Source organism: Peromyscus eremicus, chromosome 10 (genome assembly GCF_949786415.1).
Source record: "Peromyscus eremicus chromosome 10, PerEre_H2_v1, whole genome shotgun sequence".
In the NCBI taxonomy this organism is placed as follows: domain Eukaryota; kingdom Metazoa; phylum Chordata; class Mammalia; order Rodentia; family Cricetidae; genus Peromyscus; species Peromyscus eremicus.
This window is the reverse complement of record NC_081426.1, coordinates 47,471,410-47,488,791: the sequence shown is the minus strand read 5'-3', so window position 1 is coordinate 47,488,791 and position 17,382 is coordinate 47,471,410. Positions and strand designations below refer to the sequence as shown.

General features: G+C 40.3%; 1 protein-coding gene and 1 pseudogene across 1 annotated transcript in view; both read right to left on the bottom strand.

Moving 5' to 3' along the window:
- Tbc1d19 (TBC1 domain family member 19) overlaps positions 1-17,382 on the bottom strand; it is a 124,798-nt gene that overhangs the window by 13,090 nt on the left and 94,326 nt on the right. The window contains exons 16-18 of the mRNA XM_059275878.1: positions 15,081-15,113; positions 2,153-2,262; positions 1,132-1,223 (exon numbers count right to left, since the gene is read on the bottom strand). Coding sequence (XP_059131861.1) covers positions 1,132-1,223; positions 2,153-2,262; positions 15,081-15,113 — 235 coding nt within the window. The remainder of the gene's footprint in view (positions 1-1,131; positions 1,224-2,152; positions 2,263-15,080; positions 15,114-17,382) is intronic.
- Positions 3,735-4,984, bottom strand: LOC131920802 (small ribosomal subunit protein uS5-like; annotated as a pseudogene).

Here is a 17,382-nt window from a genome sequence, read left to right as displayed (position 1 = left end):
CTGAATTATCAAAGGATAATTTTTAAATAACACTTGAAATCTTTCTCAAATCCAATGGGGCTTTGGAGAAAGGCAATAGAGCATTCACATCTGTGCCTTCCATGTCTCTGTATCTTGTCTATACTCACTGAACCTGGAAACAATTCCACAAGGTGGGAATTCTCTTCATTTTAAGATAAAGAAATTACCTTGATTTAAGTATAAATATGAATTTACAGCATGAATAACTTTACCTGGATGGCATGGCTTAATAGAAAGGGAGTTTGCAGCAGGATTACATTTATATCCACTAAGGTAGGGTTACATTTACATCCACTAAGGTAGGCATTTGCTGCAGATTTACGTATGAAGAAGACAACTTGGTTGCCATTAAGTCCTCTCAAAGAGTTAGTGTCCCTTTTTCACATAGACCTTCGTTAACAGTGTGTGAGGCTGCTTAGAGAGGACAGGAGCCAAACCCTAATCTAGATAAGAGTATTTAAACAGAGACAGAACCATTTACTGAGGTCAGAGCCAATCTGCATATTTAACCCACTACTCATACTGAGATCAGTGAAGCAAATGTAAACTTCTGTAAGGGGAAACACGGGACAACTGCTGGGAGGTGTTTGGTCTGCTTCCCTTGAGTGAAAACAGCAAACTTGAACCTTACGCATTTCAGAGTTGCGCTCTGCTAACTCTAGTTCACACTGCCTTAATTTGGGTAGTATCACATTTCCCAGGCTCCATTTGTTTCCATCAATGTTTTCTTTATGAACTGAAGTTAGATTAATGTGATTTCACAGCAGACACAGAAGCCAATCCCAGGGAATACAACTTCTAAGTATGTTTTGCCTTCAGTGCTGGACCCTGAACCCAGAGGCTCACACATGTCGGCCAAGTGCTTTCCCACTGAGCCACAGACCCAGCCCTCCAAGAACCTTTGTTTCTTTCACAATAGAGTTGGACTTAATGATTAGTACTTTTGCAGGAAGAACTGTTGCCTTACTTCCTTGAGGACATGTTGTGGCTCTGTGTGTGTGTGTGTGTGTGTGTGTGTGTGTGTGTGTGTGTGTGTGTGTGTGTGTGGTGTTTCCAGCTTCACCATGGGGAAGCATGGTGAAGAGGCAGCGAGGCAATAAAACTACTCACGGTTGAGCGCCGATTTCTCGCAGATGATAAAAGAGTTGGGGAAGATACGTTTGAAGAAGGGTTTCAAACAGCAAACACAGCGACACGATACCCTGGATCCAACAACGAGTCAGAGAGACATGGTTTAGTCTTCAAATATGAACGATGGGAACAACTCATTCAACAACGACAATGCGTATTAATATCTTTGCGAATCAAAACAGAGCACACCAACGGATCTCTGACACCGCATTTAAAGGTAAATTTTATGTCATCATGCATACACACTTGCTGACATGCTAAGCAGTCTCCTTTTAGACACAGCAGCCCTCACCCCCCACAGCTGGAGAACCCAAGGCAAACACAAACGTTCTGTACAGGAAACCTGCCACTGTGTGAGCCACATACTAGCAAACTTCGTTTTCTCTGGCTATGTTCCAGTTCCCAGGCACTTCCTGGTGCTGTGGGCATTCCGGTCCCTCTCTCCCCATATGTGTCTTTAGGAAACCATTTCCTGCTTTTCTCACCTCTTTGAATCATATCAAGAAGTTATCAGACAAACATATCTGATAACTCAGAATAAAAACTTTGTTTACTAAATCTACTTTTTTAAAAGGGCATTGTTTGTAAAGTAGAAGTAACCAACTTAAGCAAGTTTTTCTTTTTTTAAAAAATGTATTTATTCCTTAGCAACTCTGATTAAAAGTTTTCCCACAGCAGCACAGAGGACCTCACCAACCGCCCTTCTCAGATGGAGACAGCAAAGAAGGCTGGCATCTTTGTCAAGGATGAGAATCCAGACAGCCCAGGTTTGTTTGTTTGCTTTTAAACTTTTACACAGAGTGCTAAAAATCTAGTTAATAAGAGATGTTTTTCTCTCTACTCTGCAAAATATTTAAACATCACTTTCTTTTCTCTCATTGATTCTAGAAACACATTTGAAACCATAAATTACAATTTCTTGCTCTGTAATTGAGTGGGAGACTTCTTCTTTAAGGAAAGAACAGTTTAGAGGCTGAGTTGACCCAGCTCAGGAACTTACAGAAGGGTGTGAGGAGATGGAGTGGAGTCGGAAGAAAAAGCGGACGTACATCTCCCGGAATATCTGATACAATTTGTAAGGTTCATGATACAGAAAACACAGTGGAGCAACTAGAAGAAAACAGAATTGGTAATACTGCATGACTAAAACATTTAGAATAAGTTCATGAAGCACAAAGAACAGAACAAGAAGGCACAGTGTTCATGCCCACAGCAAAGTCTGTTGTCATATGTCCACTGTGCTTTCATGTTCAAAGGGAATATACCCATGTGGAAGTCCAGACAACTGCTAAACATTATAGATGTACAAGTTATGATGCTTAGGATCCCAGCCTGTCATCTGACCGAGAATGGAGTGACAGAGCTGGTATGCATAGAAATGAGGCCACAAGAAAGCAACACCCAAGCATTTCTTACTCCTTTTCTGAGACAGGGTGTCATAGCCCACGCTGGCCTTTACCCCGAGTTCCTTCTGCACCTCAGCCTTCCAAGTAGAAATTCCTCCTTCTTTCTTTTAGTCATCATACCAACTAGAATTAGAATAACTGTTATCTGAGATTTGCAGATGGAGAAACTGAGGCACAAAGGAGCTGAGGTATTTATCCAAGGCTACAGCACAGATTTATTTCAGTGTCTGTGTTTCCATCTGTTACACCAGCTTGTTCATGTGCCCTTGGAGAAATGAAGACCACACCCCACAGCACATCTTTACCCTAAATCAGAGCTTCTACAAAAGACGTAATTTTCTGCACCTTTGTTGTTAGTGCATAGGGAGAAAATTTGCCTTTGTAATGGATTGTGTATTCATCAACCTTATTAAATTCATTTGTTAATCCTCACAGATTGTCTGATTATTCTTTTAGATTTTCTATGTATATAATTACAATATCTGATAATAATGGAAGCTTTATTTTCTTTCCAGTATCTGTTTGCTTATTTCCTTACTTATTTATCTTGCTTTGTTTCATTGGCTATGACCTTCAAAGGACTAAACTGTACAAGAGTACCAAGGGAGCATCTTTATCGGTTTCTTAGAGACAAAGCTTTTAATATTGCTAAGTATAATATTTACTATATACTCAGGTGTTATTGATCTGAATAAAGACATTCCCTCCTATTCTTAGATAAAAGTTCTTATTGCAAATATTTTGCTTATTAGTATAAATTATTCATAGAGCTTCATTATTACATTTTCATATACGTATATAATACATTTTATCAAATTCACCACCAGTTCCCCTCTGTGACTTCTTTCTGCAGTGGACAGTGGTAACTGCAGATGTTCACAACTGGTCAAAAGGATGGAAATGAGTGACAGTTGAAAGCTCAACCATGAGTGGGGTACCTATGTTACCCCTCCAAGTTTCTGGAAACACTGAGGAAGAATGGGTGGAGAGAATGTAAGAGTGTGGAGGAAGCAGGAAACAGTGGAAAAGTAAAGATGTGGAACACGGACTTCCTCACATCACAAGGCTGTTGCATTCTTCAACGCACAGTGGCTATGACTGCCTACACAAGATCAACATCTGATTATAGACTGGGGAGGATCGCATCAGGCTCCAACCCTCCCTGAGGATTTATATTCAGTTAATATGGGGAGGGGGGCATATTCCATTTTCTTCAGTGGTGTAGCCAACTGGCAACATGCCCTTGCTTCTTGTAAAGAATTCCTCAAAACAATCCTGAGCAAGAAGACCAATGTGGCAGGAATACCATTCCAGACCTCAAGATATATTCCAGAGCCATAGTAATAGAAACGATATGCTACTGGTACGGAAACGAACACGCAGATGGAACAGTGAGATACTTCCGCTTCCTCCAGTTCTTACTTTAAGAACTCTCTGTTCAGAGTCCTAGCCAAGTTGTCTTTTTTTTTTTTTTTTTTTTTTTTTACAGATTTAATTCACTTTATTTTTCTTGTATAAAAACCTGTACGTGGTGGCCACAGCTGGAGCCTGGGTCCTCTGAACAGAGACTCTGGTGTGGGTTTTCACAAGATGGTCAGTGAATTCCTGATAAGCAGATTTGGTGAGCACAGTCTCTCTCCAGAGGTCGGGGGTCAGGTAGCTGTAGGTCTTGGAGATGGCATCAAAGGTGACCTTGGCAAAGTTGCCCAGGGTGGCAGTGCAGCCCCTGGCTGATGTGTAGCAGTCATCAGTACTGGCCATCATCAGTAACTTCTTAGGCACAGGAGCAGAGACGATGCCAGTGCCTCTGGGGGCAGGGATGAGACACATCAACACAGAGCCACAGCGGCCTGTCACTTTCCACGGCACAGTGTGGGGCTTGCCAATCTTGTTCCCCCAGTAGCCTCTCCACACAGGGACAATGGACAGCTTGGCCAAGATGATGGCCCCTCGGATGGCAGTGGCTACTTCCTTGGAGCACTTAACACCAAGACCAACGTGACCATTGTAGTCCCCAATAGCGACAAAAGCCTTGAACCTGGTCCACTGGCCAGCCCGAGTCTGCTTCTGCACTGGCATGATCTTTAGAACCTCATCCTTTAGGGATGCGCCCAGGAAAAAGTCAATGTTCTCGGATTCCTTAATGGGAAGGGAGAACAGGTAGATCTCCTCCAGGGACTTGATCTTCATGTTCTTAACCAGGCGGCCCAGCTTGGTGACAGGGATCCACTCCTTGTCTTCAGCTTTACCTCCACGAGCCCCGCGGCCTCGACCACGGCCTCGGCCTTGACCACGGCCGCGGCCCCTAAGGCCACTGCCGAATCCTCGCAGAAGCTGCCGTGGCCTCCTAGTCCCGTCCTAGTCCCGTCCTAGTCCCGGCCCCCGGGTCCTCCGGGCCCTCCCGCTGCACCGGCGTCGTCCGCCATTTGGTGTTTTCCCGAAGAAGAAGAAGAAGAAGAAGCCTAGGCAAGTTTTTAAACGTGTCTCTGGTTGTTTGTTTTTTGACTGTTTTTTAGTTCTTCATATATTCTGGGTAGTAATCTTCTGTCTGATGTACTTCTGGCAAAATTGTCTCCCAGGCTTTGGGCCTCCTCTTCACTTGACTGTGAAGTGATGGAGGAAAAACAACGGAATAAAACAGAATACCCAAGTACGAGCAACTACAGCCAACTAATATTTGACAAGGATGCCAATCACATACACTGGAGAAAAGATAGCATCTTCAACAAATGATGCTGGGAGAACTGGATGGCTGCAAGAAGAAAAATAGATCTGTATCTATCACCTTGAAAAAAAATAACTCCAACTGGATCAAAGACCTAACTGTGTAACCTGAAAACTGAAATTGCTACACAAACACCCAGGCAGTATCCTACATGACTTAGGTGTATGAGTGGAAATTTTGAACAGGACCTTATCTGCCCAGGAATAAAGTCCAACAATTGACAAGTGAGAACTTACAAAAATAAAAGGCTTCTGCACAGCTAAAGGAACAATCAATTGAGTGAAGAGGAGGCCCACAAAAAGGGAGACAATCTTTGCCAGAAGTACATCTGATAGATTAACATCTGGAATATATAAAGAACTAAAAAACAGAGTCAAAAACAAAACAAAACAAAGACACATTTTAAAAAGGGCTAGGGATCTGAACAGAGCTCTTAAAATAAGAAATATCTTAAATAAGAAATATCAAACGTTTACCTTATCCCAGTCAGAATGGGGAGGATCAACAAAACAATTGACCAAAAGTGCAGGAGCAGATATTGGGAAAAGGGAACTCTCATGTATAGTTGGTAAGATTGCAAATGGGCCCACACACTCTAGAAAACAATGTGGAGAACTCTCAAAAAGCTAAAAGTCAATCAACCATATAACACAACTACATCATTCCTTGGCATATGCCCAATGGACTAGGCATCTTACTCCACCGATAATTGTTCAGCCATATTCACTGATGTTCTATTCACAATAGAGAGGAAATGGGAAAAAACCAAATGCCTGTCATATGATGGATAATGAAAATGTGGTAAACACACACCATGAAATACTATTCAGTTGTAAAGAAAAACAAAATCATGAACTTTACAGGAAAAGGTCATATTGAGTGAGATAATCCAGAACCAGAAAGTCAAGTGTTGTATGTTCTCTCCCATCTGTGGCTCCTAACTCTAGATATTCAGGTGTGCTCCTGTAATCTAGAGTAACTACAGAAACCAGGAAAGTAAAAAGGGACCAGGGAAGATGGAGGAGCAGAAGAGAGGGAAGAAGCATGGTACAAGTGATGTGAAGAGGAAAGTGGTTAAAGAGTGGGGGGGGGAGGGGCGCTACTTGGAGAGGGGAAGGATGCCAATACAGAAAGAGAGGGAATAAAGAAGGTTAAAAAAAAAAAGTAGGAATGTCTGGAAAACTCACAAGGAATCATATTATTATCTATTTACTAAAGCTTCATAATAATACATATAAGTTTATGTGTATACATATGTAAATTAAATGATATTTTCCTATGTAGGCTGACAATGAGCCAAAGACTAACAAGAACCCCAACAGCAGGCATGAGAAGCTCCCTTCCAGTTGTTGGTCATGGTAGTTCAAGACACTCCCCCAAATTGTAGGCTACTGCTGCTGCCGCCAGTTATCTCCCAGAGGTGGAAGGTAAGTCCCTATTGCTGAAGACACCATGCACTTCAGACACAGGTTTCGGATGATCCAAGCTGAATCTGCCTGAAAACCTTCTCCCTGAGGTTTAGATTTCAATAAAGCAGAAGGTGCCATATAAGCTTCCAAGGGAGGGAATCCAATAATAGTTCTACCTACCTATGACACCTATGGACAACAACCACCAGCACACATAAGAACCCTACGAGTGCAGTAGTGGCAGGCATATCTGGGCAGTAACCAACAGCTCTCTCAATGGACTTAAGGCCCCCTCAACAAGAGGGAAATCATGCCTGGTACTGGAAACCTAGTCAACTACGCAGGGCAGTGAGGTTATAGATGCTGGTGGAAAAGTTACCATTAACCCTTTATTAAACCAGCAAAACCCCTAACTACATCCTAAAGATTTGTCCTTATAGCCATAGATAAGTATAGCTCTCACCAAAGAAACTTCTCTTTACAATAGGTGGAGAACATTATAAAAAAAACTACAATCAATAAAAACACAAAAACAGAGAACAAGTGATAGTGACACCCAACTGATACATCTACAACACAACTCCTGCACCATGGCTCAAGGATGATTGTAGAAAAAGGGGCCGGGAAGATTGTAAGAGCCAAAAGAACAGGGAGTCTGCCCTAAGACTGGCTCTCCTAGAAAATTCAGGGAAGATCTGAACGAGGAAGGCACCAACAGACATGGCAACATGGAAGGGCAAACCTCATGGGGCCTCAGCCCTAGACAAAGAACGACAGGCAGCTAAGGAATACTGAGAGCGGGAGAAACAGTCCTCCTGAGTGAAGAGGCCCCCGTTAGTTAGCCGATCCCACGTAGTCGGCCGTAAAATCATACACATGCAGGTAGCATCATATAGACCGAGCAGGCTGTATTTATATAACAGAAATGAAAGAAAACAAGGTTACAAATTGGGGAAAGAGCAAGGTGCGTTTGGGGGGCCATGGGAGGAATTGAAGGAAGGAGAGGGGGTGAGGAAATAATGAAATTATACTTTAATTAAAAAAAATTGTATGCACATTTGTGTGTATACATACAAGTGTGTGCAAGTACACGCATGTGAAGACCAGGGGTCAATGTTGAGTGTCTTCCTTTGTCACTTCCCACATTACATCGTGAGACAAGGTCTGTCGTCAAATGTGGAGTGTACAAATTGGCTAGCCTGGCTCCCAAGATCCACCTGTCTTCATCTCCCCCCAATGCCTGTCCCTCCCCAACTCCACCCCTAGTGCTCTGGTTAGGGATGAGTGCCATCATGCGGGCTGCTGTGTGGCTGCGGAGGGTCAGAACTCCGTCGCCATCATACTTTGGGGCAGGCACTTTACTGACTGTGCACCTCACCAATCCTCAAGAACGTTAACTTTGGAAGTTAAGTAAGTAAAACATAAGATGACTTCTCAACAGCTTTAATTAATTCACTTTGAAGGCAAACATTTGAATAATGTTTTCCTACTACTGGTTATATTAAATGTTTTATGGTCTCAAACTCACTATGAGGCAGAAGATGACCTTGACTTTCTTTTTTTTTTTTTTCTTCAAGACAGGGTTTCTCTGTGTAACTTTGCGCCTTTCCTGGATCTCGCTCTGTAGACCAGGCTGGCCTCGAACTCACAAAGATCCGCCTGGCTCTACCTCCTGAGTGCTGGGATTAAAGGTGTGCACCACCACTGCCCGGCTGACCTTGACTTTCTGATCTTCCTCTCTCTACCTCATGTGTGCTGGGATCATAGGCATGCACCACATGTTCCTGTTGTTGCTGTTTTGTGATGCCGGGGAGTCCGGTGTGCTAGGTAAGCTGGCTACCACCTAAGTTACATTCCTCAGCCCCTGACATATCAAAATAGCTTCCACCAACTTAACATGCTCCTCTGGTCAAAGATTCATTTCAGTAACAAGTGCTAAATGATGTTTTCTTTTGTATCTAGTTATTGTCAGTTAAGCACACTGTGGGATGTCAGAAAATGCTAATCATGGGGACCAGTCTGACCACACGATTCTACTATGCTGACAAACAATGGCACATTTTCCAGGAATTTGAGCATAAACAATGCAAATATATAAAACTGAATCTCTAAATATTAATTTTAACAAAAAAAGTCTGGCTTATTTGTAGTGTTTTCATATGGTACAAATTGGGTTGGGCTCTTTAATATCTTGGTAAACCCTGAGGACAGTGGATGGACATTGAGTAAGCAGGGGAACCAGTGGAAAAATTTAGCATTCTTCTTTTTGACAAAGTGAACAGAAAAGTTATAAAAATATTGTAATTGCTTGTGCACAAAGCTTCAATTATAAGCCTAAAGCACAGCTTGCACTGTGAATGATAAATTCAGTGAAGTCAGCATTTCATATGGCAAATTCTACTTTTTCTGTAGGGCATGCGAGGAACAAATTACTTTCAGAGGAGTTAAAATATATATTAATAAATGGATTACTTAGAAATAGAGAAAACTCATATATAGTACATATTTTATATAGATATACAGTTGATAGCCAAAGAGGTGTGCCCTTCCATTTCAAAACTAACATTTGAAATTTATCAAAATACATTGCTACTTCCAGAAACAGCCCAAATTAAAGCATTCCATATATCTAAAATTATAATTCATGCTTTAATTGTAATAAATTGTTAATAAAACTTCAAAATGAATAATTGGAATTTACTTCCATTTCCAATGATTAAAGAATAGGACATGACTTTAAGGGACAGGAGGAGTGGAATGGGAGGGGCTGGAGAGGGGGGGTGCATAAATAATGTAAATATAGTAATCATGTATGAAATTCTCAAATGTATTTTTATTAATTAAAATCTGTAACCTCCAACGGAAGGTTTTATAGGTTCTGAGATTATTAACAACCATTCTAATGCAGAAATGAAGAATGAGCTTAAAAATAAATACATTTCCATAAACATAAATAATATAAAAATTTCTACAAGTAATCAGTATTCAAGGCACCACAATATTTTGTTGAATTTCCTGAGAGAGCAACAAAATAGCAAACCATCTGTCTATTACATACGACATGTAAAAAGTAAACATGACCGAAATTTTGATTTCATGCATATTTCCCTACTTGGTTCTTCTATAAAAAGAAATTTATTCATTAATTTTTAAAGCAACATAGATGTGTGGTGGATCTTTACCAATGAAATGATAATGGCTATGTACTTACAAGACTATTTATCTATATAAATGAGGATCAGAAGACAGTTTAAACTAGTACGTTTTGAGTGGATTTTGAAAACAGATAAATACTGTGATTTGTAAAATGAAGAAATGGAAATGGCCAAGTGCTAACTACTTTGCGATGGTTTGCTGTGCTGAACACTGGCGCCATTAACTGGCTGCTGCTAACATCTCCACGGATGCCTCCTGTTTCCTAACGCAGTATATGTGAACTCTTCATCAGATATTTTGCATCATTTATTTCCTTATCAAACATTTCTCCCTTAGGTGTATCAGTGTGAACCTACTTAAGTGATCATGAGCATGAATGGGCAGAGTCTGAGTCTACTAAAATCTGCCAGGTGTCTAATCCTGGCATCAAGTAGACTTCAATTCACTTGTGTATACTAAACATTTGTTTGTTTGTTTATCTGTTTTTGCTTGTTTTCAGAGATAGTTTTTTTTGTTTTTTTTCTGTGTGAGTAACAGCCCTAGCTGTTCTGGAACTTAACTCTGTAGACCAGGCTGGCTTCGAACTCACAGAGATCTGCCAGGATTAAAGGAATGAACCACCACCACTAACTAAACATTTTTTATTTGGAAAATGTTGAAACTTGGAGCTATTAAATTAAATAATAAAATTCAGACATTATTCATTGTCAAGGGTAAAGTTTATATTCTTAACCTCTTCATGTTTCTTGTTTCAGATTCCTTACAATCTTATAAAAGTAATATGCCAGAGGTTCGCTATAATACTGCAAGTTTATAAAATAGAGCACACTCTCACACAAGCTGGTGAGCAACACCATCTGGACAGCACAAGGTGACGGTCCTCTAGGTCCCCTGCACATTTCTTACTATATACAACTTTGAAAAGTACATTCTGTCATTCATAATGACTTTGACTGTCAATGTGGAAGTATTTTTTTTTAAACATATTGGTATATTGCTTGGCTTGTGTTAAAATAGTAAAATATTTAAGTATTTCTATGTATTCTAAAGGTCATGGGGAGAATAAAATAGATGTCATAAGTTTAGGTAACTCATGAACACTTACAATCTAAGTGACATCATGAAGTATAGTGTATTCTTCCTCTGGCCAATCTTTGTTAAATGTTCACTATCCCTCAATGACTTGTAAGTCCCCCAAGCCTCCGAGTTCTCAAACCTGTAGATGGATTTCCCTAAGGATGAAAGAGTGCTCCCACAGGGCCAACAGCAGGCATACCAAGAGACAGAGAAATCATGAGTCACCACTCACCTTGTCCCTTCCTTCAGGTCTTTTCTGACATAATCATTTTTAGAGGGTTAGTGCAGAAATTTATGCAACCTGATTTTGAACTTACTAGAGTTAGATATTTTAATGAAAAATTATATATTTTGATCATGTTTTCCTCTCCCCCAATTCCTTCCAGATCCTCCCCACCCAAATTTTATGTTCATTTTCTCACCGAGGAAGAAAAAAGGCAAAAATTTCTTACAACAACACAAAACCAAAACTTAAAACAAGTAAGCAAAAGACCAATAAGACCAAAAAATGACAAAAAGAAGAAAACTGAAGCAAAAAGCCCATGAAAATACTACTGAATTTATTAGGTGTTGGCCAATTACTCCCAGACATGGGGCCTACCCTGAACTGTGGCTGATGGCCAGTGATGCTCCACTGGAGGGAAGTGATTTTCCCTTTGCCAGGAGGTATAAATTGCAGATAGCTTCTTGATTAGAAGTGGGACCCCATATCCACCTGCCCTGCTCAGCGCTGGGACCCCATCTGCCTTGAACTAGGTGTAGGCCTTGTGTATGTTGCCATAGTCTCTGTGAGTTTATATGTGCATCAGTATTACTGCATCGTGTCTTATCTTATGCATAGATCCCTAAGCCTTGGGTGGGGTAGAGGGGTTATGAAGAATCCCATTTAGGACTGAGTGCTCCAAGGTCTCTCAGTCTCTGCACATTGTCCAGTTGTGGGTCTCTGTGCTGGTTCCCATCTAAGCAAGAAGAACCTTCTCTGATGAGGGTTGAACAAGGCACTGATCTATGGAGTATAGCAGGATGTCACTAGGGATTATTGTATTGCTATGTTCCTTTAGCAGACTAAGGTAATAGCTTTTCCTCCAGGCCCATGATCTATGTCGTCTCAGGTTCTTGGCCACTTAATAAGCATCAGGTAAGGGTTCCATCTCATGGAGTGGGCCTTAAATCCAATCAAAAGGTGGTTGTTTCCTCCCTATGGAAGAGGAGGTGGAAAGAGTATAAGAGCCAGAAGGGATGGAAAACACCAAGAAAACAAGGTCCCCTAAATCAGTATGAGCAAAGCTCATATGAACTCACAGAGATGGAAGCAGCATGCAAAGGGCGTGCACAGGTCTTCACCAGGTCCTCTGTGTATATACTATGGCTTCCAGTTTAGTGTTTTTATGGATTCAATTCCTGAGTGTGAGAACACGTGGGTCTCTGATTCTTGTACCTTCTTTGTGGCTCTTTTCCTTCTGTTGCTTTGTCCTGCCAACTTTAATGTGATAGTTTTTGTTTTATCTTATTATATTTTGTTATATTTTAATATTATCTCTTAGAAGTCTGTTATTTACTAATGAGAGACAGAAAGGGAGGGGATCTGGATAAGAGAGGAGGTGAGGAGGAACTTGGAGAAGTGGGCAGGGGGAACTGTAATCAGGATAAATTATGTGAGAAAATAATCTATTTTCATAAAAGGAAAAAAAGAGTGGTTGGTTCTTCCCATAATGTTTGTGCCACTATTTCACTACTGCATCTGACAGGCAGGTTACTGTTGTAGATCACAGGGTTTGTAGCTGGGGGATAGCAATGATTATCTTTCTTCTCTGAGAATGAGAAGGCTACCTTCCAATACAATAATGGTAGTCATTATTGAAGCCTCTAGGTAGGCACAGCTCAACATTTCCATGTTTGATGATTTAATTAATTGTTGTCTTCAGCAGTAGGGCCTTATCATCAGATTGTAGAGAGCAACCAATAGCCTTAACAATATCCGATGATGTTTGTGGGTTTCCATGGAGCTCCTTTGGCCAATGATGCAACAAGATGTAACCTATTCCTGCCCTGAAGGTTTACTTGGTGACACAAGATGTCTAGCAGGCACACTGTCTCCCCCATTATTTGGTGATTTCATTTATACTCCTTTTATATATGCGTGTGTGTGTGTGTGTGTGTGTGTGTGTGTGTGTGTTATATAAAGTATATTGATTTATATATTAAATTTACATTTATACATTAATTCACTATATAAATATATATTCAATATAAATATATTTATGAATATAAATATATAGATATGTCTATTTCAGAAATCTTCTATAGTAGTAGGTATCCATATGGTTTTTCAAATGGCCTTTAATATTAATTGGCCTTCCCTGTATTCCTTCCTTTACTCTTCTCTTCCATCCCCTCCCTATTTAATCTTCCTATTCTAGTTTCCCTTTGACTCTCCATAACACTGTATTGGAGGTTCTCTCCTCTCCCCAGTCCCTTACTAGTTACCTAACCTCTGTGGTTATTTGGACTGTAGCATACTTACTGAAGGCTTAAAATCTAAATTCACATATAAGAAAAAATACACAATATTTGTCTTCTGATGTCTAGGTTATTTCATGCAGGGTCATTCTTCTACCTACAACCATTTACCTACTAATTTCATAATTTTATTTTCTTAACAGCTGAATTCTGTCCCATTGTGTAAATATACCACATTTTCATTATCTATTCATCAGTTGAAGGACATATTTCCAATTTCTGGCTATTATGAATACAATAGCAATGAACATGGGTGAGCAAGTATCTCTCTGTAGTAGGATAGTCCTTTGGGTATAAACCCAAGAGAGGCATAGCTGAATTCTGAGACAGGTCTATTCCAGCTTCCTGAGGAATCACCATACTTAAATTTCCATAGTGGTTGTAGCAGTTTGCACTCCCACTAGCAATATATGAGTGTTCCCCCTTTTCCCATATCCTTGCCAGCATGATCTTGTTTTATTGATCTTGGCCATTCTGTCTGGGAAGACCAAATCTCAGAGGAGTTTGGATTTGCATTTCTCTCATGGCTAAGGATGCTGAACATTTCTTTAAGTATTTCTCAGCCATTTGTTTCATCTTTTGAGAACTACCTGCTTAGCACTGTACCCCATTTTTAATTGGGTTATTGCATTCTTGATGTTCAGAACTTTCAGTTCTTCGTATATTTTAGATACTATCTCTCTGTCAGATGTGTAACTGGTAAGGATATTTTTCTTCAGGCTGCTTCTTTGCCTGAAAGATGGTGCCCTTTGCTATATAGAAGCTTCTCGGGTTTGTGATGTCTCATTTATTTATTTGTTTGTTTATTGTTTTTTTCGAAAAATGTTTCTCTGTGTAGCTTTGAAGCCTGTCCTAGAACTCGCTCTGTAGACAAGCTGGCCTTGAACTCACAGAGATCTGCCTACTTCTGCTTCCTGAGTGCTGGGATTCAAGGTGTGTGCCACCACCGCCCAGCATGATGTCCCATTTATTAACTGTTGGTCTTAGTGCTGTGCTATCAGTGTCCTGGTCAGAGTGTCCTTTCTGTGACAATGAGTTCAAGCCCATTCTCCACTTTCTCTTCTATCAGAGTCAGGGCATCTGGTCTTCTGCTGAGGTCCTTGATCCATCTGGAGTTGAATTTTGTGCAGGGTGATGAGTATAGGCCTATTTCTTTCTTCTACACATAGCCATCCAGTCTGATGAGCACCATTTGTTGAAGATGCTGTATTTTCTCCAGCCTGTATTTTTTTTACTTTATTGTAAATAAACATTGTATCCACAGCATGTGAACCTAGTTTGGGTCTTCAGTTTGATTCCATTAATCAGTGTGTCTGGTTTTGTCCCAATCCCATGCTGTTTTTATTACTATAATAGAGCTAAATACTAAGTGTCCTTATTACATTAGATTAGATGGCAAAGCTCACAGCAGCCTTCACAGTGTGTTTTAATTCTCATCTGCTGAGAAATCATTACCTGAACAGTTCTGATCTTTATTTTTAATTTTCTTAATTAGAAACATAAAAATACTGAATTTAATGTTTAAAATATACATAGTAGGTTAAGCTTGTATGAATGATGAGATATAAAGCATTATCATTATGTTTAAATTTAGAAAACATAACAAAAATGGTGACTATATCAAGCCCAACTTACCATACATGGAAAATCCATGGAAAGGGATTACACCTGCAAAGTAAAAAGAGTATCAGTCACACACCTCTGCTTCATGCCGGAAGTTACCGGCCAATGGAGATGTTTCTAGCTGTCATCTTCTACTTTGTTTGAAATGTCAGAAAGACAGTGATTGTAACCAGTAACAGTTGTTTTAACACTCTTAGAAAAGGAAACTAGACATTTTCAAACATATATCCGAGACTGAGTAAGCAAGGAATTAGCCACGAGGTGACTGTGGAAAGCTACAGTGGCCTTTGTCTTAGGCAGGGAGCTAGAGAGGAGAGAGCTGACGACCTGCCCATGTCTTGGTATGTGTGTCCTTACGGTTAGAATGCAGCTTTGTGCATGAACATCCTTTACTGTAGATGCTTGCTCCCACTGTGTCGGGAATTAAGGTGTTATCCTTTCCTAACCATGACTCGGGCACTAGCAAGGGTCAACTTACTATATCATCCTCAAAAGCCCAGGGTTAAGCTTTAATCATAACACATTTGCATTACAGTTTGGACCTTTTCCCTTGTGGCCTTCTCATAAGAAGATATGCCTTATAAAGGAGATGGAGTTCACCATGATTTGCAAAGGGGTAAAAAGGTTACTTTATGTCCATGAACAAACATACCACAAGCTTCATAAATATTTATGAAGCAGTAAAAAAAAATTGACAAGGCAGTATCCAATTGTCTATCCCCACCCCCGCCCTCACCCTTACCCCTACATATACAGATTTGGGTCAGCCTGCTCCAATCTCTCCGGGTTGTTCTATCATTTTACATTGCTTTGAAAATTAACTTCTGCCACTGTCTGTATCTCTCAGCTAGATTCTTTCCTTTGGAAAGACTAGAATCGAAAGGAAATCTTGACCTGATGAGATATGCAATTAATTTTCTATTGAGATGGTAGAGCAAGAAGAACTGAATATACATGATTACAAAAACCAGAATCAAGCCCTAAAGGCTGGCCATGGGACTAAATTTGAGAACCATCGCGATGATCTTAAAGTCAGGTGTTAATGTTCCTCCTTAAACAACTATATCCAGCTTACTAGAATCCAGTCTGCCAAGGACCAGTGAGACTTTCAAGGCACTTCTTGTAAACATCACTCTATAGAAATTACAAGTATTTCATCAGTTTTACAATAATTACATCCTGGGAGTGACTTAGGAGACATATTGACAGGGCTGTATTATAAATTCATATGGTATAATCATTGGCAAAAATTTTACACAAGCCGGGCTGTGGTGGCACATGCCTTTAATTCCAGCACTCAGGAGGCAGAGCCAGGTGGATCTCTCTGAGTTCGAGGCCAGCCTGGTCTACAGAGCGAGATCCAGGACAGGCACCAAAACTACACAGAGAAACTGACTCGGAAAAAAAAATTACACAAAATCTACATTGTTTACAAAGAAAGACCCAAATCTTAACTTTAGCACACTAAACATTTTGCTATATTCTGTGAAAAATTGGGATTTGCATAGCCTTGGTTCTAAAGAGAGCATCTGTAATATATACCATTGAGATCATTGAGAATCTTACATGCACTAACTCAGTTTATCAATGCACTCTAGAAAAAAAATTCAAGTTTATATTTATTTATTTTGAAGTATAGAAATGCTGTGTTCTTCTAACCAGTCCTGGAAGGCCATCTAGACTAGGTTATAAGAAACCCCAGCTGGTTCTCAGTCTAAAGATGCCCAGCAATAGAGGACATGGGCCACTGCCAAGGCATCTTCGTGGGCAAGTTTCTCATCTGGTTCGATCTCTAACTACCTCTAATGATTACTTCTTTTTCTTTTAAATTTTTTTATTCATTTTACATACCAACCACAGTTACCTCTCCCATCTCTCCTCCTGCTCCCTCCCACCCTCCTACCCTCTACCCCCATCCAATCCTCCAAAAGGGTAAGGCCTCCTATGGGGAGTCAACAAAGCCTGGTACATTCAGTTGAGGCAGGACCAAACCCCTCCCCCTGCATCAAGGCTGAGCAAGGCATCCCAATACTCCTCCACTGCTGGTGGGAGTGCAAACTTGTACAGCCACTTTGGAAATCAGTATGGTGACTTCTCAGAAAATTGGGAATCAATCTACCTCAAGACCCAGTGATACCACTCTTGGGCATATACCCAAGGGATGCTCAATTATACTACAAGGACACTTGCTCAACTATGTTCATAGCAGCATTATCCCTAATAGTCAGAACCTGGAAACAACCTAGATGCCCCTCAACTGAAGAATGGATAAAGGAAATGTGGTTCATTTATACAATGACATCATGAAATTTGC